This window comes from Carassius auratus, chromosome 32 (genome assembly GCF_003368295.1).
Source record: "Carassius auratus strain Wakin chromosome 32, ASM336829v1, whole genome shotgun sequence".
Taxonomy (NCBI): domain Eukaryota; kingdom Metazoa; phylum Chordata; class Actinopteri; order Cypriniformes; family Cyprinidae; genus Carassius; species Carassius auratus.
Genome location: NC_039274.1, coordinates 5,711,082 through 5,738,168, shown reverse-complemented (window position 1 = coordinate 5,738,168; position 27,087 = coordinate 5,711,082). Strand labels below are relative to the sequence as shown.

Genomic DNA, 27,087 nt, shown 5'->3' with positions numbered 1-27,087 from the left:
CAAATATGCAAAGATGCTGGAAAACTGAAGGATCTGCAGGACCTTAAAGATTTTTCTGAAGAACGCTGCTCAGTTTAACTGTTCAGAACAAACAAGGGACTCGTGCACAACCATCACAAAACAGAAAGACAGTCGAGGATCATCAGGTAACAGAACGCAGTATTAAGAACCAAGGGATCCCAAACTTTTGAGTGGGGTTATTTTAATAATTTCAGCATTTATTTTGTCTTGTGGACTAAATGTTAATATCTTTTATGTACAATATCTTACTCAGGGCAGTACTAAATAAAATATAACATGCATTTAGTATGATCTCTCTTATTTTTTGAAAATTACTCGCATTTTCACAGATTCTGCAAGGGGTGCCCAAACTTTCGATCCCCACTGTATGTATATATATATATATATATATATATATATATATATATATATATATATATATATTTACATCACAAGTGCTTGCTTTACTTATGGTAGTTTTCACTGGCTGTAAAGTTAAGTTCTTTATTAAGAAAAACAGGATATGTTTTTTTTTTTTCTTTCATGAATACTTCATTGCATCATTTTAAATTGTCAATAGACAAGTTGGAATCCAAGTAATGAGTTTCCCAAAAGCATCATGTGCTGCAGCATGTGCATTTGTCATCTGTAGAACATTGTGCACAGAAAAAGAAGCAACTTGTGCTGCTGATTTGTATGAGAGATGAATTATGTTCTGTTCTTCCCTCAGCTGGAGTGACTGGTGTAGTTCATGTGTCAAACTGTGGTTTCTTAACTCACTGAAGAGAAAGAAAGTAGATAGATAGATAGATAGATAGATAGATAGATAGATAGATAGATAGATAGATAGATAGATAGATAGATAGATAGATAGATAGATAGATAGATTATTGGTTTACATAATTCGTGCTATAGGCTAGCTCGTTACATAGCTAGTTTTTTTTTTTTTTTTTTAGTTTCAAGCTAATTTGTTATCAGAGTCGAATTTACAGTTCATCCAGAAAATCGATTTTCACTCTTTTATGTTATCCAGCTCCTGTCCAAAGCAGCGATTGGTGTCCGCTCGGCTGGACGTGGTTAGCTGAGCTCCTGCTCATGGCGCCCACGGGGGCCTTTGCGCTGCTCTTTTTATATTTGGAGGCCCCCCAAAAAAATCCCGCTTCCCTTTCATGTGCCGCCTCTGTCCAATCAGACTGAAGGAGAGGCGGCCTGCGCGCGGCGTCAATCACACTCGCGGAGTAGCTGAAGCGCCTCTCGTCTCGTTCGCTAGAGCCGCAGATCACTCGATCCTCCGCTGCTGCTGGATGTGTACGGAACCCGCGCGCTCTTCTTTACGGACGCTCGCAAATATCGCACTCTTTCTGGATTGTGTGTGTTTTTTTTTCTTCTTCTTCATTTCTGATGTTTCTCAATTGCTCTCCGATGCAGAGAAATGGGTAAACTTCATTCCAAACATGGTAAGACGGCATCTCTTTGATGTTGTTGGGAAAGTCTTTGATTTTAAAGCGCTTCTGGTATACTTCTTTCGAGTAATCCATGTATACGACGTCTTTTTCCTTTTTAAAGCTGCTATTTGTAAAGCGAGGGAGAGTCCTGAAGGTGAGTAGCCTATACTACTTACAAATAATATAAATAATACAGTATTATTTGAAACGGTTGAACTGCCTAAATGACTAATAAAACAAAGCTGCATCTTTGAACGTTTGCTGTAAACAAAAAGAAAAGCTTTAGGAAACAAACTTCAAAACTGTTTAACTGATGAATAGACACTGATACTATGTATAAATTGTAGTATCTTGCTCTTTTAGGCGATAGTTTTGTAGTTAACGCGTGTTTGGCGAGGAAAGGAGCGGAAGACTGGATGGTTAAGCAGAAGTGTTACTGTCCGAGCTCTCGTGTAGATCAACAGGACTCCCAGCAGAAGAATACCTGCGGACTGTCTCCACGGGTACGGGAACGCTTTTAATTACTTTTCAGCACAAGTGCATGTTAATTGTGTGAAGATTTTGGACTTTGAGAAAGTGAACTTGTGTGCGCTTTGCCTTCATTTCAATCAAAGACTGCAGGAATCAACTCTTATTCTTGACTGGAGAAATGTTGCGCGCTTTGAGTTAAGGGATGCATATATGGAACTCTTTCAAGGTTGCATTTCCACCGATCAGAAACTTTGTTTTGTTGCGATAAACGTCGTTTGCCACTGTTTTTCTTTCCGTTGTTCTGCATGAATTCAAGCCATGGGTAGGCTGGTTGCGCGGTGTGACGCGCTGTAACTGATCTAAATCTATTTTAAACAAAGAATTTCAATTATTCTGTAATTATATACATGCGATTTTATGACCTCATGTTAACTGAGAGACTAAATGGAATATTTGTAGATGTAAGAATTAAGTTGTTGCATCACACAACCAACTAACCTATTTAAAATGAACTAGTAAAGTAAAAAAAAAAAAAAAAGTTTAAAATGGTGATGAACTTAGGTTATAAGAAATGTTGACGCGTTAAAAAATAAAATAAAAAAAATGTTTACGCATGTGTAATGTCAATGTTGAATACAAAAAATTAATTGACATATTACAGTCAACTACCCTTATTAGGCTATAGATGTTAAATGCGTATATCAGCAATATTCGCGTTGCAGTATGATCGTTGCCTGCTTCCAGAGGCCACACGCGCTTCTAGACCACCCAATTCACGCGCTTTGAAAACGATCGTGCCATTGTTTTGTGACGTCACCAAGGACAATAGTTTACTCTCTGGAAACACTCTGTAGTTTGAGCCCAACTATAAGAGCCAGTGGCGTTATTACCAGGAGTGATTAAAGGGGAAGCGCTCTCTGAATACACGTTTCCCTTTAATGATGTCTGGTAAAACGCTCGCCACGGTTTCAGCTGCTGCCTTTGAAGCCAGAGGAGGAGATTTGTGTTTTTATTCCTTTGAATGATAGGAAGAGGAAAAGTCTGGTTTCCAGACAGGTTCAGGCTGTTTATTTGTGACAGGCACATCATTTAGAGAGGAAATGTCAATAGGTGAATAAATAAGTCGGTTTGGCATGTATTAGAATGTATATAGTTGGATTCATATCACCTTTCTTCATGCAAGCAAATCATTAGCATGTTTGTCCAACAAGGAAAATGTTTTAGCAGTCATGTTTCGACAAAAGGCACGTAAAATTTTTCACTGGCGGCTCACATGGGTAAATGGTTTATTTGAAGGTGGTGGGAAGAACTGTGTGAGGGCTAGGAACAGATGCAAGTTCTCTCTGTAGGTAATAGATCACTGCGGGTTGAAAGCATTGCAGGCTGACAGGCTGGTGACAGCGCTGCATTGTGAAGAAGAGAGAGGGGTGGAGGGAGGGCCAGTCTGTCTCTGATTTGGCATCCTAGTAAACACATAAGAGCGCTGTCGTTTAGGAGAGGAGAAATCCTCTGGAAATACCTCGGAGTAAGCCTCTTTTGGTCAAGGGCTTTTGCAGAGTCTCAAAAGACGTTTTAGAGGCTTGGAGAGATAGTGAGAGATGCTGAGAGTGACAGAAAAAAGTGAAAGGAAATCCAGAAGGCTGTTATTAAACAACCTTTTCAACCAGCAGGAGAATGCAGCCACAACTTCTTAAACCCAGTCCTCATATGTGGACGTCCAACACAAACCTGACGCTCTTAAACTTTCAGAGTCTGGAGTGTTGCTGGAGAAATGCTGCATTTCTTTTTCTAACTCTCTAAGAAACTAGTGGCAATAAATGTTTATTTAGCATGTATGATGCATAGTACTGCATTGCAGGCAAATAAATTATAAACACATTGGTGTGGATTTTAGATCATGTGGTCTGAAGGGGAGAAAATAAGTTTAAAGAGCTCTTGAATGTTCTTGCCTGGTTCAAAGTTCACACAGTTTGAAGTTTATTGCTTTTTTCGCTCTTTGCTGTGAGAAGGAGGTTTTATTGTAGCTGGAGAGATTATAATGCACTGAACAACAGTTACAAAGTCTGAAATGACTTCATTGAGTTACCTGTTTTATATTTATGTAACTTTATAAAGCCATAAAGTTGTTCACTTTTTTCTTTTAACGTTTGCCTTCATTACTTAAATATGATAATCAGAACCAGGGTTTGTTTAAACAAAACCTGATTGTTTTTCCTCTGATGTACTAATGAGGAGTTTAAGAAACAATAGATGAGAAGTGTTTGTGTGTGTGTGTGTGTTGGTGTGTGTGTGTGTGTGTGCGTGTGTGTGTGTGTGTGTGTGTTTCCAGTTTGGCCAGAATGGAAAAGGATCCCCGATGAATGAATTCAAACATTTGAACATATTTTTTGATAACTTAATTGGTGTATGCTTAATGGAATGGTGTGAGAATAAAGAATGGGAGAAGGTATTGGGAGAGCCTTTATTAAAAACATGTTTGTTTTTCTTATTGTCTCTGGAGTTTTTAAAAAAAAAAAAGGTCTTTAGTGGTGCTTTAGAATAATGTTGATTCTATATAATACACTTATTTTAAAACCAGCTTGTCACAAGTTATTATAAGTTAAACTGTATACTTTAGATTTTTCTTATTGAGAATTCAACGAATTACCTCACTCCCTGAGCATGAAAAAAAGCATAAACCTCACTCATAAATGCAGGCTGATAATATTGGGACTAATAGAGGCTACCTGGAGAGTTAGTTAGTTATAGCAGCTGTGCTTTAGTTCAGACAGTTGTGTGTGTCTGTGTTGCAAATGTGGTTCAGATGGTGTGGACGGCGGGGAGTCTGAGTCAGGAATCTGTTTGATGAGTGTGTTTGTGTTGTGCTGTGTTAACTGGCATTCACACACAAGACTTTATGTAGCACTGCCTGTTATATTTTCCAGTCTGGTTTTCATAGGTCCTTTGCTATTAGTAAATTAGACTATAAATTCTTGTTCAAAAAGAGGTAGGGGTCAGATTTGTGGCCTTGCTGTAAGCATGCTGAACTGTGGCTTTTATGTGGGTAATAAATGTAAAATTAAGTTTGACTCCATCATTACCTGTCCTCTATATCAAGCTTACTGTTTAACTTTTTGTATTTAAGTCTAAAGTCAGTGCAGTGCTACTTTAGTTCCCTGTAAAGTGATTGATTGGTGTTGTGTCGTGTGGTGCAGTTTTGTCATTGAGTGGCTTACAGCTGCATTTATTGGTCATTCTGTGTTTGTTAGTCCCATTAGCTAGCTGTTTTGAACCTCAGCCACTATTTTCATCAGTCAAACTGAGATCAGACCTTTGTCCACACTGCGTTTACACTGTATCACAGCTTTCAGTTAGTTAGCACCGCAGTGCTAAAACCAGTCCGAATCACACTATCAAAGAAGAAAGAACTTCATGAATCTAAAATCAGTCAGAATCATAGTGCCAAGACCAGACGATGTTGCTGCTTTGAAATGTGGCTTTTGAAAACCACTCTGAAACCAGTTGACACAACAGTTCTTAACTAAAGCAAACCAGACACCAAATACAATCTCCAGCACAGTCAAAAGCAGCCAATAGGTCAACTATAAACCAGACTTGATCATGACTTTGAAAGCATTCTGTATCACTCTGTGTGTAGGATCACTCGGAGACCAAACACTTTGAAGCTTAGATCAAATAGAGAACTGTAATTCTAAAAATAATTTCTTTTTGGATTTTCAGAACTTTTTGGGGGAAATTTTTCGGATTCCTTTCCTGACAACCAACACACTTTTTCCTCTCTCTTGCTGTCTTTACTACAGAATGGTCTTTGTTGTAGCACAGAGAATGACAATATATGCACTATATCCTTTGTCTCTTTTATTCCCGTCCCGATATCCAAAGTATTTCTTTCACTTTAAGCTTCAAGTGTGGTTGTCACACACTTACCCTCAGACTTTTTTCTCTTTCTGTTCTAGGTGTCAGGTTTACCATGTCTCTCCAGGGCTGGTTTAGAAAGGATGACAGAAAGAGATTGAAAGACAGAGGGTGGGGGCGGAAGTGAAATGCTATGTTTCTTTATAAAAGAGAAAGAAAATGGAAGAGGGTGCCTCTGGGAAGTGGGACAACACCTGGCTCCAGTGTAGGGCTGTTGAGAGGCACCTAGTGTAAGATACAAGAAGGAAGAAGGGGACAGAGAAAAAGTAGATTGTTCTTCCAGGACAGGAAGAGTGAAGGGTCCTGCCGGTGGCTGCTCTGTCAACTCCTTTATCAAGTGGTTGTCATTGTTTAATGTTAACTTTACTGCCACAGACTGAATCTATTATTTATTTATTTATTTTTTTACGTGTGTGTGTGTTTTCTGGTATATATGGTTTATGAGGACACAAATGTGTCCCCATAAACAAACATACTCAATGGTGTTTCATGAAATAAAACAAAATTGGCAGTAGTTTTTTGTGAGGGGTAGGATTTGGTGTAGGGTTGGTGTAAACCACACATCGACTCTCCATAGACGTAATGGCTTTTATACTGTACAAAATGTATTTTCTATCGCCTACACCAATCCTACACCTAAACCTACCCTGTTTCAACTGGTTGTTAGAGGCTGGCTCCCATAGACCCCCCCCCACCCCAATGTTAAAATGCCCAACTTTACAGCAGGAGAAAAGGTTTATAGCCTGGTACAAAAAGTGCTTTTGGTCTATATAGCTAATTTTGTCCTTCATGACAAGGGTGAGATGTTTTTTTTACAACTCATTCATTTTAAGTTATATTAAGACTTAATAGTTCTTCATAATTAAGGGCATGGCCACTTGAGTGACAGCTGGATTGCCGCTTATGTCACCACCGTCAAGCTAGCCGGGCTTGGTTTTAGAAACCAGCTCAGTCCACGTTCAGGAGTGATGCGCTGCCAAGATGGCGACGGTGGGCTCTGCCCACTTTAGGCTTCAGAAATGCACTTCAGAATTATTAGAAGATTATGAATAAGTCTGTATCCAGGAATAACAGCAAATGCACTAAATCTAAGTTGAGATAACCTTCTCTAAAGTAACATGGACTTTCCTCTCGAGTTAGTCTTGTTTAGTAGACATGCAACGCTGGCTTGTAGGTACAAAATGAATGCACTGCAGTCATCTCAGTTGTAGATGATTTAAATGGTTGCCCGTGTTTTTTATGTGTTTTTCCATTTATAACTATGTGTAATGCAAGTGTGTAAGTATGTGTGTAAAAATAATGTTTAAGTATGTGTGGCATGGGGGTGTGCTGGGTGCAAGGATGGCGCCTGGCTAGGTGCATCAGAGAGAGAAAGTGTGTGTGTGTTTTGTGCATTAAAGCACGTCTGTTCGGATGTGCTCTAGAGATCAAAGTGCTTGGTGGGAATGTGTGGACTGAGTTGCCAGGATTAACAGCTGAGAATTGGGCTGTGTTTTCTACATTTCCTTAAACACACACACACACATACTCCACAGGCACAAGCAACAGAAGAACTGAGGTCAGTGTTGTTGTACAGTCCTTGTTTATTCAACTGCTCTGACACATTTATGTTTCTTCTGTACTTCAAATTGTAAGATTGAGATTCTTGATTTGTTATATGAAAATAAACATGTACTAGTATGTTTATACTGATAAACATGCATAAATAAAATCCTCGAAACAGTTTCCACAAAAAAAAAAAAAAAAAAAATATAAATCAGCACATCGGTTTTCAATATTGATAATAAGAAATTATTCTTTAGCACAAAATCTGTGTATTAGGATCATGTGACACTGAAGACTGGAGCAATGACTGCTGAAAGTTCAGCTGTACCATCACAGGAATAAATTAATCTACATTTTAAACATTAAAATATTATAATTTATTAATAATAATATTCCATTAAATTACAGTTTGTTTTTCTTCAAAAATGAATAAGCAGTAAAGTGAACTATGTGAAGTGAACTTTTTTTCAAAAAAGCAGTAAAAATCATGCAGATCCCAAATTTCTTGGATAAATGTTATAATTTGTTAGATCATAACATTATGATACAGTAATAAGAAAAAGCATAAAAGCTCATTTTTTGTCACCGTGTTTAATTCATGTTTGTATCACTCTGTCTGTATTTAGAGTACTTATTAAATAGTAATATTGAAGGATTTTCTAAATGTCTGACTTGATGTTTCCACAGATCTTCAGCTCTCTGTTACTCTGGTCTTTAAAGTCCTTCAGAGAGGAACAGGCTGGAGTTTCAAACACTTTGTTTGAAAAGTCTTTTCTCTGTATTTTGGGGCAGTTTAGTTATTCCTTTTCTCTACTTTTAAAAAGAAAAGGAAGAGGGGAAATAGGGTAAAGGAGGGATCACCTAAGGGGAAGAGAGAGTAGAACAAACGGGGAGCACTGCTTCATTTTCAGGGCTTCAAAGCGCTCTCTCACTCTGTAGCTTTCATGATTTAAAGGTGTCTCTAGTAAGAGAGCATAGCCTCACCAGTATTGTATGTTTGCTTCATTTTATCTCGATAAGTGTCCTGTTGTTGCCTGCAAAGTTGATAAGATAGATTCTTTTATCTGTTAATAACTATTCTGCAAACCTCTTTGAGTTGAATCTGTCAGTGATACTCATACAGGATATGTGTTGTGGATGTTATGTTAGTCTAGCTGTGAGAATGGATGCATTGTGTTGGGATGTCAAGTGGGCCTTCTAGCTCCTGTATTTCTATAGCCTAACTATATTCTCCCTTGAGTCTGAAGTCCTGCCCCTCATCCTGTTTCAATAGAAAATACTGCCTTGTTACAAAAATACAGGATCAAACAGACTTGATAAACACTATCATGCTAACATCCAGTTTAATAAATCTGCATTATGTTTATAGCTACATTAGTGGATGACTGTAGAGACAGTGTGTGTGTGTGTGTGTGTTTATGGACAGTAAGTGTGTGGTGACATCAGTGTGGAGCACATTGATGTGAATGAGGTAAAGTGTGGGGAAATGTTTGCAATGTTAATCTCATCTGAGAAAGTTCCAAGGAGCGTGTACAGACCCGGACACAAGCAGCTGCCCACACACACACTTTAATGATTTCTTCATATCCACCTTTAAAAAGGGAATAAACTGTACAGACGCATGTGTGAGGTTACGATCTAATCACCAAGTATCGAGGATACCAGACACAACACCGTCTCCAAACACTGCGACTGCCAAAATGTAGCTGATATTGAGCCGTATTTTGCTAATTACTAGACTGCCTGGCCAAACTCCACATCTATAAACACCACACAAGTAAACTGTTCACACACAGCCTACACACACCGTAATACACACAATACAGGCCTTTCACACAATTAATACATGAAAGTACTGTATTTGACTTAATAAGTGAACATGTTGTCTATGATTTTTCATTTATAACTGATTTTAGCTCTTTAGCTCAAAGGATACTTCACTTTTAACATGAATGTTTGGCATATGTGTAAGGCCATTGCATAGTCTTCAATTAACCCCTCACACAAATGTTCATCAATGCAGTTACCTGCTGTGTTTGCTTCTCCAGTAGTTTCTATGCACAGCGTACACATACTATACTGATGATATTTGTTTATGGCCAGGTTATGTAGTAATGTGGTCAGTTATGTCTTCATCTGACTTCATTTGGAGATCTGAAGAGATGGCTGAAACTCCAATATGAGAATCCATCACTTTTTTGGTGTAAATAGTCACACTCAGTCAAATCTTTCAGCTCAATTTTTCTCTGCTGAGTGTGTTTTCTCAAATCTGTCCCTATGTTCTGTTGTGGCTGTTTGTTGACAGGAGTGTATTATTGAGTCTAGAGTAATGTTTTCCATCCTAGGAAAATATATCAGTGACATATACAATACTAAATGTCTAAAAATGCTCTAATTCTTCTATTATCTTTGCCTTTGGGCAAACTAACCATATGAACAGACACACGGATACACACGCCAATTGACTGCTTTTCTGTTGTTCAGCTTGACTTGATTTAGAAACCTGTGATTCAGTAAATTAGCAGCATGTGTTTGGATTCTGGATGTGTGGAATGGGCTTTTTGTGCCAGGGTGGGTATACAATTATCAGGACTCGTAACTTGAAAATGCTTGAAACACTGAATCAAGGTTTGTTTTACACACATTACACGGTACACTACAACCACTAACAGTCCATCTTCTGCCAATCTCCCCTCACTGTTCTTTACACCAGATCATCTGTGTTCAGTCCAGACAGAATGTTTTTTTTTTTATTTATTACAATTTTTATTTTTTAGATTTTATAGTTTGAGCTCACTAACTGATAGTTCTGCTGACTTTAAGCCAGAAGCAGCATCATATACCTAACCGTTCAAAGCAAATCGAAGAGAGTTGATGTGCATGACCATGTCTGTCAGCAGGTGAGCATTTACAGACCCTCCAACTCAACTTCCTGCTGAGTTAATAGCCCAGCCGACTCTTTTAGGGGTTAAGTTGATTCTCACAGCTTTAAAATTGACCATTTTGCATATTCTCACTTCCAGATTTTGCTGAAGAACTGACAGGCCATATTGCTTGCAACTTAAAGAACACAAATCCATCCTGTCAAACGCTGTGTAAGCGAGCATTTTCCTGGCATTCACTTAATATTGAATGAATAATAAAATAAGAAAGCAGCAATGTTTAAAGAATGTAAATCTTTTTCTCTGTGAAGCTAACAAGCACCCCGGGGCACATGAACATATACTTTCTACGGCAAGCCCCGAAGGGACAAATACACAACACAAGCATTCACAGGGTGAAGTCACTTCTTGAATTGCATCCTAGAACAATTGTCTCCATTTGCACGGTTCTTCTTTCTTTATGTTAATTAGCTGCCAAAATGTGGTGTTGCAATCCATGACAGAGAATCTGAGGGGAATCTCAGGTAGTTGTTTTATTTGTTACCTCTCTTCCTGTCTCATTCTGTATGTGTGACAGAGCTACAAAATTTCAGCTGGATCACCAAAAAACTAAAATGGTTAACTTTTATCTGCTCTCATTACTTTTTCTTCAGTGGAATATGAAAAAATAACAATAATAATAATAAGAGTGTTTGTGTCTATACAGTGGAAGTCTACAGTGTGCAAAACAACATTTACTTAAATGTATAGAAACACACACAGAATTTTTTAAAATACAGAAGAAAAGTGACAGCTGTAGAAAGACATGAAGGTGAGTAAATAATGGTCGAATGTTCATTTTGGGTGACCTGTCTTTCCCTTTAAGAGTGCAGTATTGACACTCAGGTTAGTAGTTCAGGTTGTCTGGGTTGTCTGTTCTGCTCATTATGAAGTACGAGGTGCTTATGTAGGTCACTGCACTTCAAACTCTTTTATCCTCACATGTAGGAAAATATGTAGGGATACTGGGAGGATTGTAGGGATTGTGCTATTTCGATGCGCTAGCATATACATCCCATCTCCTGAGATCCTGTGCATGTAACTGTAAACGCTTAAGCAAGATTACAGACATGCAAGATTAAACAGAAATTCAGTTGCAAGTCTTTTTCCGTCAGTGCCTGTGATTATGTGTTGGTAGTTGATTGTGGCAGTTGTAGGTGGATGTGTCTTTGTGAAGGCTTAAATTGTCTTAAAAATGGAGTGGTTCTGGTTGGCTGTGGTTCACAGCACTGAAACCCTCCATCTTTCATTCCTTGTTTTAATATGATTAAGACTGTGGTCTACGAGTGTGAAAACCGAAGGTGACAGAGAAAGAGTGAGAAGGCGACAGAGAGAGACGACAGTCTTAATTAGGTTTCCCTGGGTTTGATGACGTTCCAAGGCTGTGGCCTAGTGAAGGCTTGGCGACTGTTCATGTCTGTGTGTTTTATGTGTGCGTGTGTGTCTGGCCTGTGATCATGCAGAACTGTCATCAGCTGCGTAAATTGTCCATCAGCCCTTGTGGCATGGCAAGCAGACAGAAAATACATAGTTGTGTTGGACGTGAGACTTTCCACAACATGCACACAAACACACACTCCCTTACAGACATTCAAACATACAGATACAGACACACACATACCCGAAGGACAAAATGAACAAGGCCACATTCATATGTGGAATCTAATTGAGACACATACAGTTTCCTCATACCTAACCTGGTTAAGAAATCCCCCTGGCTTTCTCTTTTTTTTTTTTTTTTTTTTGCTGTGAATTTTATTTTTCATAGTGCTTACATATTAATGTGCCAGACACTTCGGGCTGACACTTATACACACTTGACAATGTGTGTGAGTGTGTTTTCAGGTTTAAACTATTACCATTTGAGAAGTTGTATGATACGGTTTGGCATGTGATGCAGTAATTTGAATCCCCTAATCTAGACAGGCACCACAGACTTGGACAAAAGCTTTATAATGAAAGGAGTTGTTTAGAGTAGCTTTAACTCTATAGCATTAAACATGTAGGATATATTCTCACAAGATAATCATCTCATTTGCATTGGATCCATTTATGCGCCGCTCGTCTCCTGTGTCTCTCTCCCGTTGCAGACCTCACTGAACAACGCCCCCTCGCCACATCCGGCTCCTAGATCAGATTGGTTTGTTGCACTTCCAATTTAAAACACATTTAAATGCATTTTCATAAAATAGTTTCAAGTTACAGTATACAGTATAACGGTATAAACACTCCAGATAAATGATTTGTTATGAAAGCATCTACATTCACAAACCACTGTTAATTTCAAAAGAAAAGCAAGCATACTGTTTGGGATGACAACCAATATAATAACCATTGCCTTACCGTATGCGGCAAAATTCTGCATGTAATATGAGGCATTGAAGTGTGTACGTGGCTGCTGGCTAAGCATGAAAATCAAAAGTTTTATTCAAATTCTGAAAATGTATTATATAAATGACATATCACCTAGACAGCACGCAAAGAGCATCCTGAAAAAGCTGTCACTCATCTCAATTCATCACAATTTCACAAAGTTATGTTATAATCAATGAAGATGACTATGCAGAAAATCTCTTATTTACAAAATGTTTACATTTTGTTAGTGAGAATGTGTGAGCATGCTTATCAGAATTGGACAAAAACACAGAGCAGCGAGCGATTCTGTCTAACGTAAACACCAAAATTCCAACCCCATCCCCACAGTGACCCCCCCCCCCCCACACACACACACACACAGGCTCCCCCTTTAGTACTGGGCCTATTTTAAATGATTTTAAAAGTATTTTCATCACAGTGGCAAAAAAAACAACCAAAGAAGTCTGTCTACCACTTATGTACATAGACCAAAAAAAGCATCCTGTGTGAACAGTCCTTAGTCTGTGTCTCTCTCCTGCTCTTAGTTCTTCTTTAATTCACTCTTATATTTGTCTCTTCATATTGAAAGATTCATTTAGGCTATTTCCACTGATCATAGGGCCAACAGAAACACAGCCCTAGGGAGCTTGATGTATGTGTTTATGTGTTTTGGCAAATCTGTAATGTGGGTTCTGTGGGCAACTCAAACTTCTCTTCTTTCCTGTTTTGGCTTGTGTTAAAACAAAAAGATGTGGTTGGTTTTCCACAGAGTGTGAAACATGGTGTCTGGGAAAGAGTTTCTGGTTGCTGGCACAGATTGAGTGAAGCCCTTGTTTATGTTCCACAGGCCTTTTCATGATGCTGCGGAGGCAAAAGACCCACAGCACAAATGTCATTGTTTCATCTGTTATAAACATTTATAAACACAAGCCAGTAACAAATATGGACACGAATGTGTTCACACCAGAAGTTAGTCACAGGACACAAGTTCTCTCAGATGTGTTCCATTCTTTGGTTAAAATGTCATCTGTCAAATTACAAGATAATGTTTTTAATCAAAGCCACTTTGCTTCTCTTTCACCCTTGACACGCACACTCTGTCCCTTTTTTCTTATTGAGTTTTCCGTTGTGCTATAAATGGCACTTGGTCTCCGTACATTAGTGAGTGACCTGAAGCACATGGTCCCCCTCTCACACGCTGAGTGTGTACAGATCCCTCTTCAGCCTCCCATTACACAGCTGAAGAGAGATCAGACTCTATTGATTACACTCTCCACAGTCAATTAGTCTCTGATGTTATCTGGAAAGTGTACAAAAACCTTGGTCTGTCACTGAAAGGCAGTTTGTCCAGTTGTTATGTAGTTTGAGTTGCACTGTACTGCAGCCTTAGTTATAGTTTTAGATATTTTGTAATATTTTAATTAATTTGACTTTTTAAAAAAAAAAAATATATTTGAATATTTTATACAACATAGATATTATATGATGATTATTTATCAATTTGAATTATAATATTGATTATTGTTGTTGTTGAAAGTGATATCATTATTCATAATTTATATAATAATGATGTTATTTATATTTGTATTATGTCATTTTGATGTCCCTAGTACTCATACTCAGGTGTTACCAGTATATGTGTGAAATTTAATCGTTACGTGTTCCTGATCAAAAATTGTATTGCATTTGTAATACAAAGTGAGGAATTCTTGGATTTGTAAAAGGCTGTATTTAAATAAAAATGTTTTTCATTATTGTAAGGGCTGTGTGAGAAGTTTTCACATATAGTAGACTGTGGTGGGGATAAGAAAACAGAAGCAGAGAAGCAAGAAAAGGGGCTTTAATACATGGGGGTGAGTGGGACTCTAAAGAGCTTTTTAAGAGTGACTGAGAGGGGCGGACAGACGCCACAGTGATTGTGCTAAACGCCACTTAGAGGTGAAGTTCAGGGATTAGAGAGTTTCTCACAGCCCTCAATGTCATGCGCAACAACACATAGCCACGTATCCATGCTCTCGAGCACAGCACACTCATTCAATATGGCCAAGTAGTGCGCTAGCCAAACTTGACCTTAAATGATAGAGAGAACAACAAAATAAATAAGAGAAGGAGAATTTCTGCTGACCGATTCTCATTTCAACCAACTGAGAAGAACTCATATTTATAATACAGCCCATCCATCATCCAGACAACACATAATTAACGCGTTCCCCTCACATGCTGTTGGCTAACCTCTCGAGCATTATGGTGAACGTGTGTTTGTGTGCGTGGCTTTGTGTCTCTAGTGACCAGTGTATGGCTTGAGGCACTACAGCAAGACATGTAGTGTGGATGAAGACAAAGCAGCTCCTCATTGGCAGAAGCAGCATGTACACACACGCAGCTGCAGAGCTTCAGCAGACACTGTACGGTCGGTCTTTGGACCACAGAAATGAATTGTTAGTATGCAGACAGCTGAAGTGTTGAAATGAGACAAAGGTAGCAGGTGTGTTGAGACAGTAGTCTTCTTCTAGACTGATGGTTGGTTTGGAATAAGACAGTAATGCTTGTGCATGTGCATCCTGTCCTTGTAATACAAATTGCACACACACAAAAAATTTTTTTGTCTTAAATTCTGTCATCGCTTTAGTTTGGCATTGTTCCTTGTTTGAGAAGTGTCATATTATCTTCTTACAGTCTTATTCTTTTGAAGAGGCCTCACTGTCTTTTCCTCTCTGTCACTGCAGGACCCATTGGATGAAGGTTATGCTGAAGGAATCAGTGATGAACATTATCGTTTAGAAGGTAAAGTACCTCACTATATCCCCTGAGCAACTGCTATTCTCTTGCATATAGCTTCTGATCTCTCCTCTGCTCTTATATCAAGAGAAGTTTTATTATTTCTTCTGTTTAATCATTTGCACGATGTTAGCATGGTATGATTTATTCCTTGTGATTTTTATTGAGTCATTGGACCATAAATCGAAGGTTGTAATTTGCGATTTAAACTCATAGTAGCATGTTAAAAGACTTAAAGCGGATCTTATCTAGGCTCTAGGCAAAAGAAAATCAAATCATTTGACTGTGAATTGAAGGTAATGTTGAAAAGGCTACAACAGGGTCAGATTCCTGTTCAAACAACGTTTACAGCTTATGTGCTTTAATGTTATCTGTGTGGGTCAAAGGTCAGTGTTTATGGTGTTATTGTTTCCTCATAATCAGTAGTTATTGTACCTTGTCCGGTGCCTCTGGAATTGGATCTGGCTCTTTTTTAGTGGAGCTGTGAAAATGTAAAACAAAGATTTTTGTTAATCATATGTTAATGCTTCTGTCATGTATTATTTTGGCACATACACAGAAAGAAGACAGTGGTCATATACCAGTGTATTTCAATAAACGTAAGAGAAAGATATCCTTGATAACAAAACAATCACGTGTAGACAGCTTTTTAAAATTTAATAGGAGCAATGTAGTTTTTTTAGTTTCCCCCAAACCTGCTGGATTTGTTATTACATTAGGATAGCATAGTTAGCCAAAAAATCTACTTGTTTTTTTTTTTTACAACAGTTTTACAGCACTTCAGCCTGAACCAAACATCTACACTGAGGACACATACCCTGCTTTAGCTATTATCCAGTCAACACACAGTTTATTCTGAACTCCAGGTGAACCTTTAGATTCAAAGCCACCTTTGGGATGCTGCCAAGCTGTCCTCTGTGTTGTATAGCGGGGTTTTTAAGCTCCGTCACCGGAGCTCTGTAGCGGGTTTGGCTGTCTCATCACTCTGTGGGGAAGGACTTTGACTATTGCTGTGAAAGTTAGCACTTCCTTTGTGTGTATGGTGTGTGTGTGTAGTTTCTTTGTGACCATTTGTTAGTCCTCTAGATAAACAGCTCCTGTATTTTGTGTGCTGGCTGGCGAGCAGGCTTTGGCCCTGGAGCTCAGCATTGCCTTTGAGTTTCTGGCCCTGATCAAAAGCCCTGATCTGACGCTGTTTCCCTCCAAAAAACCTGTAAAAGCTCCCTGGGATGACTGCTCTCATCCTCTGGTGCTTTTCTTTTCTTTTTTCATCCTCCCTTGCCTCTCGCTGCAGAGGGACAAGACAGGTCCTCTTTGATCTGAGCGGATCAGCGGAGGAGAAGTGAATGAGAGAGAAAGAAGACAGAGAGATACTGTTGTGTCTGCCTATCCTTTTGGCTCGTACAACAAACAGTGTTTCAGATTTGACTTTGCTTAATTAATTAGAGATTCTGTTTTACAGACGGACTGATCCTGGGCCAAAAGGTTTGAGAATGGAACTTCAAAGCACAGGGATTTGGGGCAGGGGGGAGGATTTAGCCTGCAGGACCCAGCCTGGTGCTGAGCCGTGTCCTCACTGAGCTGCGTTAGATCTGCTCTCGCTTAAAACATCTCCATCTTATTACCCGCTATACACAAAGAGACAAACTGTCTCTGAAATTGTTTTGGTATTTAGTTCAGGAATAATTCTGACAGGCAGTCTCTACATCAGAACAGGCCACTGTTAGACTTTGTTAGACTCGCTTTAAATTTGCTTGGGATTTCAGACATCGAGACACATGGGATATCGAGGATGTTTCTGAAGTCTGGCCTTAGGTTGTGATGGCAGCATTTAGGCCTGTTTATCCCTTTATACTTACAGTGTTAGCTAGGCACAGAGCTGATTCCCTTAGTATGCTCTTAAAAAAAATGAAGACAAAAGAAGGCAGTTAAGCTCAATAAACAGACGCTGTGAAGCTTCAAAGATTACATTTTGATCTGTTGGTTCCTCAGGTTTCTTCCTCATCCTTCCTAAACATCTTAGACAGTTTTGCCATACCACTGTTGGCTTTGGCTCACTTAGTAAGACACACTTCTTTGTAAAGCTGCTTTCGGGTGATCCATTGTGAAAGCGCTGCCACTGCACTAAGAGTGGTCCTGAATCGGACATGCCCATCCATGTTTTCCAAGACTCTGACAAAGTGTGTAGAGGAACATTTGCTTCTGGGATTAAAATTCAGGGTGTGATAGCAATTTTTTTAGCAAAGTTTTATGTCCCATACTATAAGACTATGATTTTTTCAAAAAAAAGTGAAAGTGACATTCAGCCAAGTATGGTGACCCATACTCAGAATTCATGCTCTGCATTTAACCCATCCAAAGTGCACACACAGTAGTGGGAAGCCATTTATGATGCTGTGCCCAGGGAGCAGTTGGGGGGTCAGTACCTTGCTCATGGTATTGCCGACCCAAGATTCAAACCCACAACCCTAGGGTTAGGAGTCAAACTCGCTAACCACTAGGCCACAACTCCCATTAATGCATTGGACATGACTGGAGACAAAAATAGCTGGGTGCTTCCTAGGCATTCTCCTTTATCTCTTTCCCTTCTCTCTCCTCTGTCTATTTTAGTTCATATATGATAAAAAAAAATGTTTCTCAATATTTGTTTCTCATTAAAAAAAGAAAAAAAAATACAAATTAAGAACTGAATTGCACATTTGAACAAAAGGTAGAGGCACACTCAAATGAGATGAAGACAGTTTATATGTATATATATATATGTGTGTGTGTGTGTGTGTGTGTGTGTGTGTGTGTGTGTGTGTGTGTGTATATATATGTGTGTGTGCGCGCGTGTGTGTGTATAGTAAGAGGATTTCTTAAGTATGAAATGTTCTCTTATCATTATGTGAATGTGTGTCCCCATGCAGTGGCCCTGCCCCCTGAGAAGACTGACATCTGTAGTGTGGAAGAGAGAATGCAGGACACTGAAGGCTCAGCCACTGTCGGACCACACAAACAATTACAGTTTGAGGTCAGTATAAAACACACATACATACTGAGTAGGCTTTTCAAGAAATGAATACTTTTATTCAGCCTGGATTAAAGCATTAAAAGTAAATTGATCAAAAGTCACACTGAAGACATTTATAATGTTACAAAAGATGTATTTATTTATTTCAAATACATTTATATTATACTGAAGTTACTTCTAATCAAAGAATTCTGAAAAAATATGTTTCACAGTTTCCACAAAAATATAGCAGCATATAATATAGCAGAAAATATAACTATTTTCAACATTGATAATAATCAGAAATGTTACTTGAGCTCCTAATCAGCATTTAGAATGATTTCTAAAGGATCATGTGACACAATGGCTGTTGAAATTTCAGATTTGCTTTCATAAGAACAAATAACATTTGAAAATGTATAAAAAAACAACATTTTTTTTTTTTTTTTTATATTTTAAATTGTAGTAATATATCAAAATATTGCTGTTGTACTGTATTTCTGATCAAATGCAGCTTTGGTGAGCATTAGAGCCTTCTTTTTAAAAAACATCAACACACTCATGCCGACCCAGAATTTATGAACAGTCTTCTTAACCGAAACAATGATTATCCATTGTTGTTTATTAATCAGGAGTTGGAGTGTGCCGTATCAGTTGAAGAAGATAACAGGCAGGAGTGGACTTTCACCCTCTACGACTTTGATAACAATGGCAAGGTCACAAGAGAGGTAAGACCAAGACCTGTGTGCATAAGGGCCATGACTGCTGTCTTTTGTCATGGGAAAGTCCAGCAACAGAGACAACACTTACAGGACATACTAATTAGATCTCACTCACTAACATTTTTGCCACACATTTCCTTTTTTCCCCAAACCTCATAGTTGCTCTGCATTTACATGTCACTTGCACATGCTAAATAGCCTCAGATGTAAAGCATGTTTCATGTTTTTGTGCACATGTGTCCTCCACTGCCGTCAGCATCTGTCTTCCCTCCCTGAGGCTATGAAGACTCTGATTAACATTATTATGGACATATTTGTGTATGAATTATGAATAATGCATGTATCTGATCATATATCACGTACAGGCTTGCACAGCATATAAAAGACTAATTGACTGTCTCGTGTCAGTGAAGATCTCTTCATTTGATGTTCTTTTTCCCTCTGTATCTCCCTGCATTCAGGACATCACCAGTCTACTGCACACCATTTATGAGGTGGTGGACGCATCAGTGAATCACTCGCCCAGCAGCAGTAAGACACTCAGGGTGAAGCTCTCCGTCGCCCCAGACTCCAGCCAGAGATGGAGGAACTGCACCCAGACCAACACAGGTACAGAGCCAGTTTTCTCCGAGCAACAGGAAATCAATTGAGAGATATTAGGAAGAGTTCACTCAAAAATACAGTCATCATTTACACACAGTCATGTGGTTCCATAACTATATGACTGTATAATATCTACCATGGAACACAAAGGGATTTTAGCGCTGCTCTTTTCCATACAGTGATGGAATGGAATGGTAACTGGATCAATCAAACTTGATCAAAAGGGACAAAAAGACACTATTAAAGAAGTCAATAGGGTTTGTGTGATGGTCAAACTGACATGTGTAGAGGTGGTGTCTAATTAAGTTTTTTTTTTTTTTTTTAATTGCACAAGAGCAGTCTGGACATGCTTTAAAGGGACAGTAAGTAGGAATTACTCCCATCTAGTGGTGAAATTGTATTTTGCATTCAAACTAATTTTGCTCTCCAGCGCCTTGCTTTTTCAAATGCACGTTGCATCTACGGTAGGCGATATGTACCAAAAAGCTTTGACGGGATGTCTTCTAATAGCACTTCGTCGAGTTTTCCTTCAGGTGAACAGGTGTGTTATTTCAAACAAACTGCAACATGACAACTAACAAACGAATGTTACAGTATGAATTACTGACTGTGGAAAACATGAAATATTGTAATTAGTAGTTATGTCTTCTTTATTAGTTATATTTTCTGAATTATATGCATTGTTAGATATAAAAAAAATATTGTAATATAGATTGTAACACTGACTTACCTGTCGAGAAGAAAACTGGCCACTTCAGCATCTCTTTTGAAATCTTTATCAAGCATTAGCTCTTTCCACCTAGAAAAAGCTTCCCCGACATTAACTCTTGTTTTCTGTAATCTACGGTCACGTTTCCTTTTACGTTCTATTTTTGACTGTTTTGGCGACGATGTTTTCTTCTCCTGTGGCGCGGCATATGTATGGTCCATAATAAGAATGCAATCCAGACTTTTAAACTTGCCGGTGCAGTTTCAAGCGCCTCTCACGGCTCTGCACCTGCGTTTCTGGCTCTGACCGAAAACGCGCTGTGGAAACGCGTTGGCTTAGTACTTTTTGTCCCTCTCTGCTATTAGTTTTGCAAGACGGCGGAACTACATGGAAGCCTCCGTCGACCTACCCGTCCCATGTATATAAAGATAATAAATTCTTCATTTACAAGGATTAGTTTAAACATTGGCATAGGTATGTGTACACCATTGAGTATGTGTACACCATATTTATGAATAAAAATATTGATTTTAGATAATAAAATACCTAAAAAGTTACTTATTGTCCCTTTAAATACCAACTCTTGTGTACCATTATATAAACAACAACAACATGAGGGCAAGTAGACAGAACTTTTGCGAGAACAATTCAAAATTCTTGTTACGTCTCCTTCTTTTACCCGTCTTCCATGTCATTGCCTCTCATGTAAGATGAGTTCATAGTCAAAGGCAGAAGACGACAGAAAGAAAAAACCCCAACCTCTGCAGCTCTGAGCTTTTGGATTTCTTTTGGAAAGTGCTATCTTATCCCTCTCTGAAAGCCTTCTTTCAGATAGTCTTTTGCTGTTTGAAAAATAAATAAATCCACATTTAGCCGCGTTCTTACTGTGTTACTTGGTAAAAGCATTGTGACGGAGAACAGAAAGTACTCTGAAGAAACAGAAGTGTTTCTGTTTGTTTAGTGCTGTCGTCTGGGCTATTTATACCCGTCATGTATTTGAAAGAGAAGAGCCTTTGAACAGCAGCTGTCTTCATGCAAATTCACAAGTGTGTGTTTTTTAGATTTATATGAGGCCTGAGTTCAAAATAGAATAAATGAAGCATTGTTGTTTTTTCTTCTTTTATGAAGCTTCAAAGTAAATAGAAAGCAGGGAACAAAGGTTTCTTTATTATTTTGGTTGGTGTTTAAAACTGCTGCAGTATATGTGCGTGTGTGTGTGACGCTGTGCAACTCAACGTCGTTCTCTTTGATAAAGACCCCCTCTTCTCTCTCTCCCTCTCTCTCTTAATCAGACACTCCCCATCCCAAGCATAAGGGAGAAAAGTGCATTGAGGACTCCAAGACTTCGGACAAAAAGTCAAGAGCAATTCTTAGGTACTAGGAAATCATATGCAAATCAGTTTCACACATCAGTGTCTGTAATTGTTACATAAAACTACAATATAGAACATGTCACACTTGAATCTTTAAATAAATTTACATTAGAGTTAGAACATAGACTGGTTCAAGTCTGCTTTGTGTATACAACCTCAGAGCAGTGTACTTGCTTTCATGACACTATGATGCTGTTGTGTTAGGCGTTCCCATGCTGACCAGCAAGGTTGTCAGCGGCACAGTGTGGATGAGAACCTGGAGAGAAGAAACCATTACCTTGACCTGGCGGGCATTGAAAACTACACATCCCGCTTTGGAACAGGTACAGATTTAATTGCGAAGAGTACATGGAGGTTTCTCATTTAGGCCCTACTCACACCTGGTGTTTAAATCTGTCTTGTGTGATTTTTTTTTTTAAATGCGCAAAAAAAAAAAAGTTGAAATCCCAATTTTAGCTCAGTGGATTAATGTCATTAGCCGCGTTTCCACTGTCGAGCCAGTGCGAGCCAGTGCTTTAAATGGGCCGAGTGAGGCTAATAGTCTTGGACCTGTAGCACTGAGGCCAAAATAACACTGCGTTTCCACCGTCGGGCCAGAAGCTCTGCTGCGCTCCACTTAAATCTGCACTTTTCATGCCTCTCAGGAACAATATCATGCAACTATTTCACCAACAAAGGGAAGTTATTAGAAAACAAATAAGAAATAAGTCACTGGAACTAGCGTGATCACAAAACGAACACAATAAAAGTGGCCTACGGTTTGGCCGTAGGTTTTTGTCTGGCCAAAAAACCCAGGTTGTTGCCCCAGAGGAAGCAATGACGAGGCACGATCAAGCACCGGAAGTGACAGTGGAAACGCGACTGGCCCTGGCACGTACTAGCACGGCCGCTTTTAGCCTGACAGTGGAAACGCGACTATTGACTGGTAAAAAAATTATTAAAAGAGTTTTGGACCACTTTTAGACCACGTCTATTGCTGGCCCGTTTGTGATGACATGCACTTCAACTTATAGTAATACAAGATGTGCAATAGATCATCACTCTTTTGTGGTGAAGAAGCTATAATTTGATACTTTTAAAACACATAAATAATAATAACCATTAAAACAAAATATTTTGTGCTTCCTCTAGCAGCTCCAGCCACAGAACCAGCAAAACCTCACCACACCGCGCGTTCATCAAATCAGACACGCTCACATTCTCAGGAACCCGAGAATGGCCACGCATACCCCGCTCACCATCGGCGCTCACAGACCATCACCACAGATCCTCCTGCCATCCTCTCCCGGCACTCACACGCACTCCGTTCCCCCAAAACACACCGCACGCCACCCACACAGGCCTCCGCCGGTCGAGTGATGAGAAGAGGAGCGCCCCCTCCCCCAGCAGTCCCCAACCAGACCCCTCCGCACCAAAGCTCAGGTCCTTACCGACGACACAAGCAGAGGCCTAAAGAAGGTCTGCACTACCGGCCTCTTGGGCCGACTGTGACGTCTGGCCCAGTCATAGAGAAAGAGCATGTGAGGGATCTGCCCGGTCTGGTGCTATATGAAGGAGGACTAGCTCAGGTGGTCCAGCGACATGAGCATCATCATCATCATGAACATCATCATCACTACCATCACTTCTATCAGTCCTGATGAGTAAAACACAGACGCCTACATAATGGATCTAAATAAGAAGAACCACGAGGAACATAACAAATGATCTTAAATCTTCTTGCATGGCCACAATGAGGCTGAGAAGGACACAAAGAATCATGTTCATGCCAAAGTGGCAGACAATATGTAAGCATTTGTATATAGAAGTGTGTGTGAGTCAGTTTGAATGTGTGCTGTTGTATTCAGTTCTGTCTTTGGCAGCAGGAGAGGTTTACTTACTACGTAAGGGCTCTATCTTTCCCTTTTCTCTTCTTTCTTGCTTTCTTTCTTTCTCTCTATCACTCTGTCTGCCTACTTTGTTTTATATATCTGCCTCTCTTATCTTGTTATAGTTATTCTGTTTGGTTAAAATGTGGTCAGCCCTGTTTAATGAAGAATTTTGAGTTGTAAAACCACTTTTTAAGGAATACAATTCCTTGGTTTTGTAATTGACATTGTGTGTGTGTGTGTGTATGTGTGTGTGTGTGTGTGTGTGTGTGTGCGTGTGCGTACAATCTGCGCTTCTATGTGCGCCTAAGGTGTCTTTTTTACACTTATCCTATTGTTGTTTTTTTTCCACTGAAGACCACTTGAAAAGCACTTGTTGTGCCATTGCATTCGAGACACTTTATCTATGAAGAGCCTCTCTCTCCGAAACAACAGATCTGAATCAACACCTATAAAAATGCAATACAGGACACATGTACATAAAAGAGCCAGTAAAGACGCTCAAGCCGTCAAAAAGGACATTGTTGAAGGACAGTATGAGAACTACTTTCTACCAACCTACATGAAGAAAACAAAGCATCATAATCAGCTGCTACCTCTAGTATTATTATGATTATCGGTATTATTGACATAATTTTTATTATTCAGATTTTTTTTATTTGTCTGTCTGTTGTAATATCCCACAAATCTGCAGTCATGTCAAGATGTATGGGATTTAAATCCATTGTAAGCTTTATTACTGAAACATTTCTATTCATATGTTTTTTTTTTTTTTTCCTGTCCCCGTAACTTTAAGCTAATTGCATTCTAAGACCACTAGGCATCAGAGTTTATAGTGTAATTATGTGTATCAGACAATATGAGTTCTTAAAATAATCTTCTGATGATTGTAGAATAATGTTTTGAAGCTTGTTAAAAAAATAATTTATTTGAAAAACATATTCCTGTCACGTTTATTGCAAGTCAAAATGGGTCTAATCAAATGATTGGAAAACATTGAATATATTTATGTCGTATGGCACAACATTATACCTGCTAATGTGTTTTTGCTTGTTTAGTTGTGGTTTTAACATTTCCTTATCAGTTCAGTCATAAGGCAGTTCAAGTTGTAAAGTGTAAAGGAATCTATGCTGGAAAGGAAAAAATGTATTTTTATTTCTCAGGTTCATTTCCGTTTGAGTCATTGATTTGACAAGACAATATTATCGGTATTGAAGGGAGCTGTAAACTGCTAGACTGAAGTTTTTTTTTTTTTTTGGTATAGAATTACCATTTAGAGTTTTTATTTCTTTCAGAATCTAAGAATATGTCCTCAGACTGAATCAGGATCTTATAGACAGTATGGTAGTGCTTTTAGCTCAGTATTGGCAGAAGTGAGATGGGTAGCGAGAAAAAGAGTCCGGTTTATCAGGAGTTCATCTGTTCCCCTGCAGCAGTTTAAAACAGCATTCAAATAGTACATTATGAATCTATTTTAGGTTCGATGTATCCCTAGTCACCTAGGGGGAGTGAGTGAGTGAGTGAGTGTGTATGGCAGCTGCCTCATTCCTCAGAGGCAGGATGACAGTATCGCCACCGAGGAGTCTCCAGTCCTGCCATAACTCACCAGTGCTCCACTGACAGAGACTTAATGAGTGTGTGTGCAACTGAATACAGCACTGCAGAAGATTATGAAACAAAACAGCCTTTGTTCAGACTCAGCAAAGCAGGTGTGTGTTGAAGCTCACAGCAGGTGTTTTAATACTCCAGGTTTGTGTGATATGTCTCATCTCTCTTTTTTATACACAGAAAAAAAAAAAAACATGTATTGAAAGCTACTAAAATGTGCACTTGCCCTTGAAATTTTGGGCCTCAATATAAACACTAGATACTAGGGGTGTAACGGTTCACAAAATTCACGGTTCGGTTCGATACGATACACTGATGTCACGGTTCGGTTCGGTTCGGTTCGATACGTTTTAGATACAGCAAAATGTAAAAACATCTCAACTTTTCAGAATGCCGCAAGCGCACCGCGGGTCATGTGACAAGAACCAACCAATCAGCTTCATCCTTTCCCGTAACAACGTTGAGAGCTCAGCCAAGATGAAGGAACAGCTGATCATAGTTGTATATGGATTGCAATTTTGAAATAAATTCAGTAGCAGAGCTACTGCAAGCGATTTTTAGAGCTGCAAATCCATTTATCCTTCGCTGAAATTTCCGCGTCTCATGGAGAGAGCACGTCATTGTTGCTTAGCAAAGACAGACGCCTCATGAGCGCTTCTGCCCGAGCGCTTTGGAAAGGAGGAGAAAGACGCGCTTAGCGTTTTCCATGCGTTTTTAGGCACGATATGTGAACGGCCCCTAAGGCGCTCGCTCACTCAGCACGCGCTGAAGGCTCGTTGCAAAATGTCGAATGCCTTTAACAGACCAGAAATATAAGATCCTAAAATAACCAACAGGTCTGGTGTTTGGGTTGGATTCCCTGTAAGCTATAGTGTCTAAATGCTGCAGGGATAGTTTGCTGCGTGCATGTTTCTCCTTTTTTTCGTCTTTTCCCAGATAGTACTGACGCATATATCCCAGATATTCCCGCTGTTTTTTTTTTTTTTTTTTTTGTAATCCCGCTGGTGTACCCTGTCATGTTGCAGATGTGACATACCGTTGTTTTTTTATCCACCACTCTCTTGCCATCACCATTATAGCTTAAAGGGAATCCAAAGTGCACCCAAACACCAGACCTGTTGGTTATTGGAGGATCTTCTCATTTCTAGTCTGTTAAACGCATTGGCTATTTTGCAACGAGCCTTCAGCGTGTACTGAGTGAGCGAGCGCCTGCTGAGTAGCCTAACATAAACATATAAGATGGTGTTTTTTTCTTCTTCGGGAGTGTCAGGGGCGTTGCCTGTTACGTTGTTTGGGTTATTGGGCTACCTTGTTGAACGCATATCATTATATTTCTTTCTCTCTCTTTTTTTTTTTTTTTCAAATATAATTAATTACTCCAACGAACCGTTCGGTATACATAATGCGTACCGCGTACCGAACCGAAAGCGTCGTACCGAACGGTTCAATACGAATACGCGTATCGTTACACCCCTACTAGATACATAAAAATCACTTTTTCAGTTATGAGATGAGTCTGTAAGAGCCTGTTCGACGTACTGAAATGTTTAGAGAGAGATCGGCTGACTCTTATGCTTAGGAGGACAGTGGAAATGTGAGAGCATCTCTGGAAAACCCACCTGCAGCTTCAGGGTGGTCTCATCGCAGCGACACTCAACCTTCACTCAGTTTTGCTTTTGCAGGGGAATGATTTCATGGAATGGAGCTTAGTTCTCTCTATCAATTTCTCTCTCAATGGTGTTGTCATTTGAAATGATTCATTTCTTAAACATGCATTGCTGC

General features: G+C 39.2%; 1 protein-coding gene across 2 annotated transcripts; it reads left to right on the top strand.

Moving 5' to 3' along the window:
* The first annotated feature begins 1,175 nt into the window (after window positions 1-1,175).
* LOC113051417 (protein naked cuticle homolog 1-like) lies at window positions 1,176-25,568 on the top strand. 2 transcript variants are annotated; one of them, XM_026215161.1, is made up of 10 exons: window positions 1,176-1,457; window positions 1,567-1,599; window positions 1,809-1,948; window positions 15,379-15,436; window positions 18,340-18,443; window positions 19,055-19,150; window positions 19,606-19,753; window positions 21,749-21,830; window positions 22,034-22,152; window positions 22,964-25,568. In XM_026215161.1, exons 1-10 carry the CDS (start codon window positions 1,433-1,435, stop codon window positions 23,467-23,469), a joined length of 1,311 nt encoding a protein of 436 aa, XP_026070946.1. In that variant the 5' UTR covers window positions 1,176-1,432; the 3' UTR covers window positions 23,470-25,568. The 2 variants fall into 2 exon arrangements, with proteins under 2 accessions (XP_026070946.1, XP_026070945.1); XM_026215160.1 differs by having other exon boundaries at window positions 1,184-1,457; window positions 22,961-24,666.
* The last annotated feature ends 1,519 nt before the right edge of the window (window positions 25,569-27,087 follow it).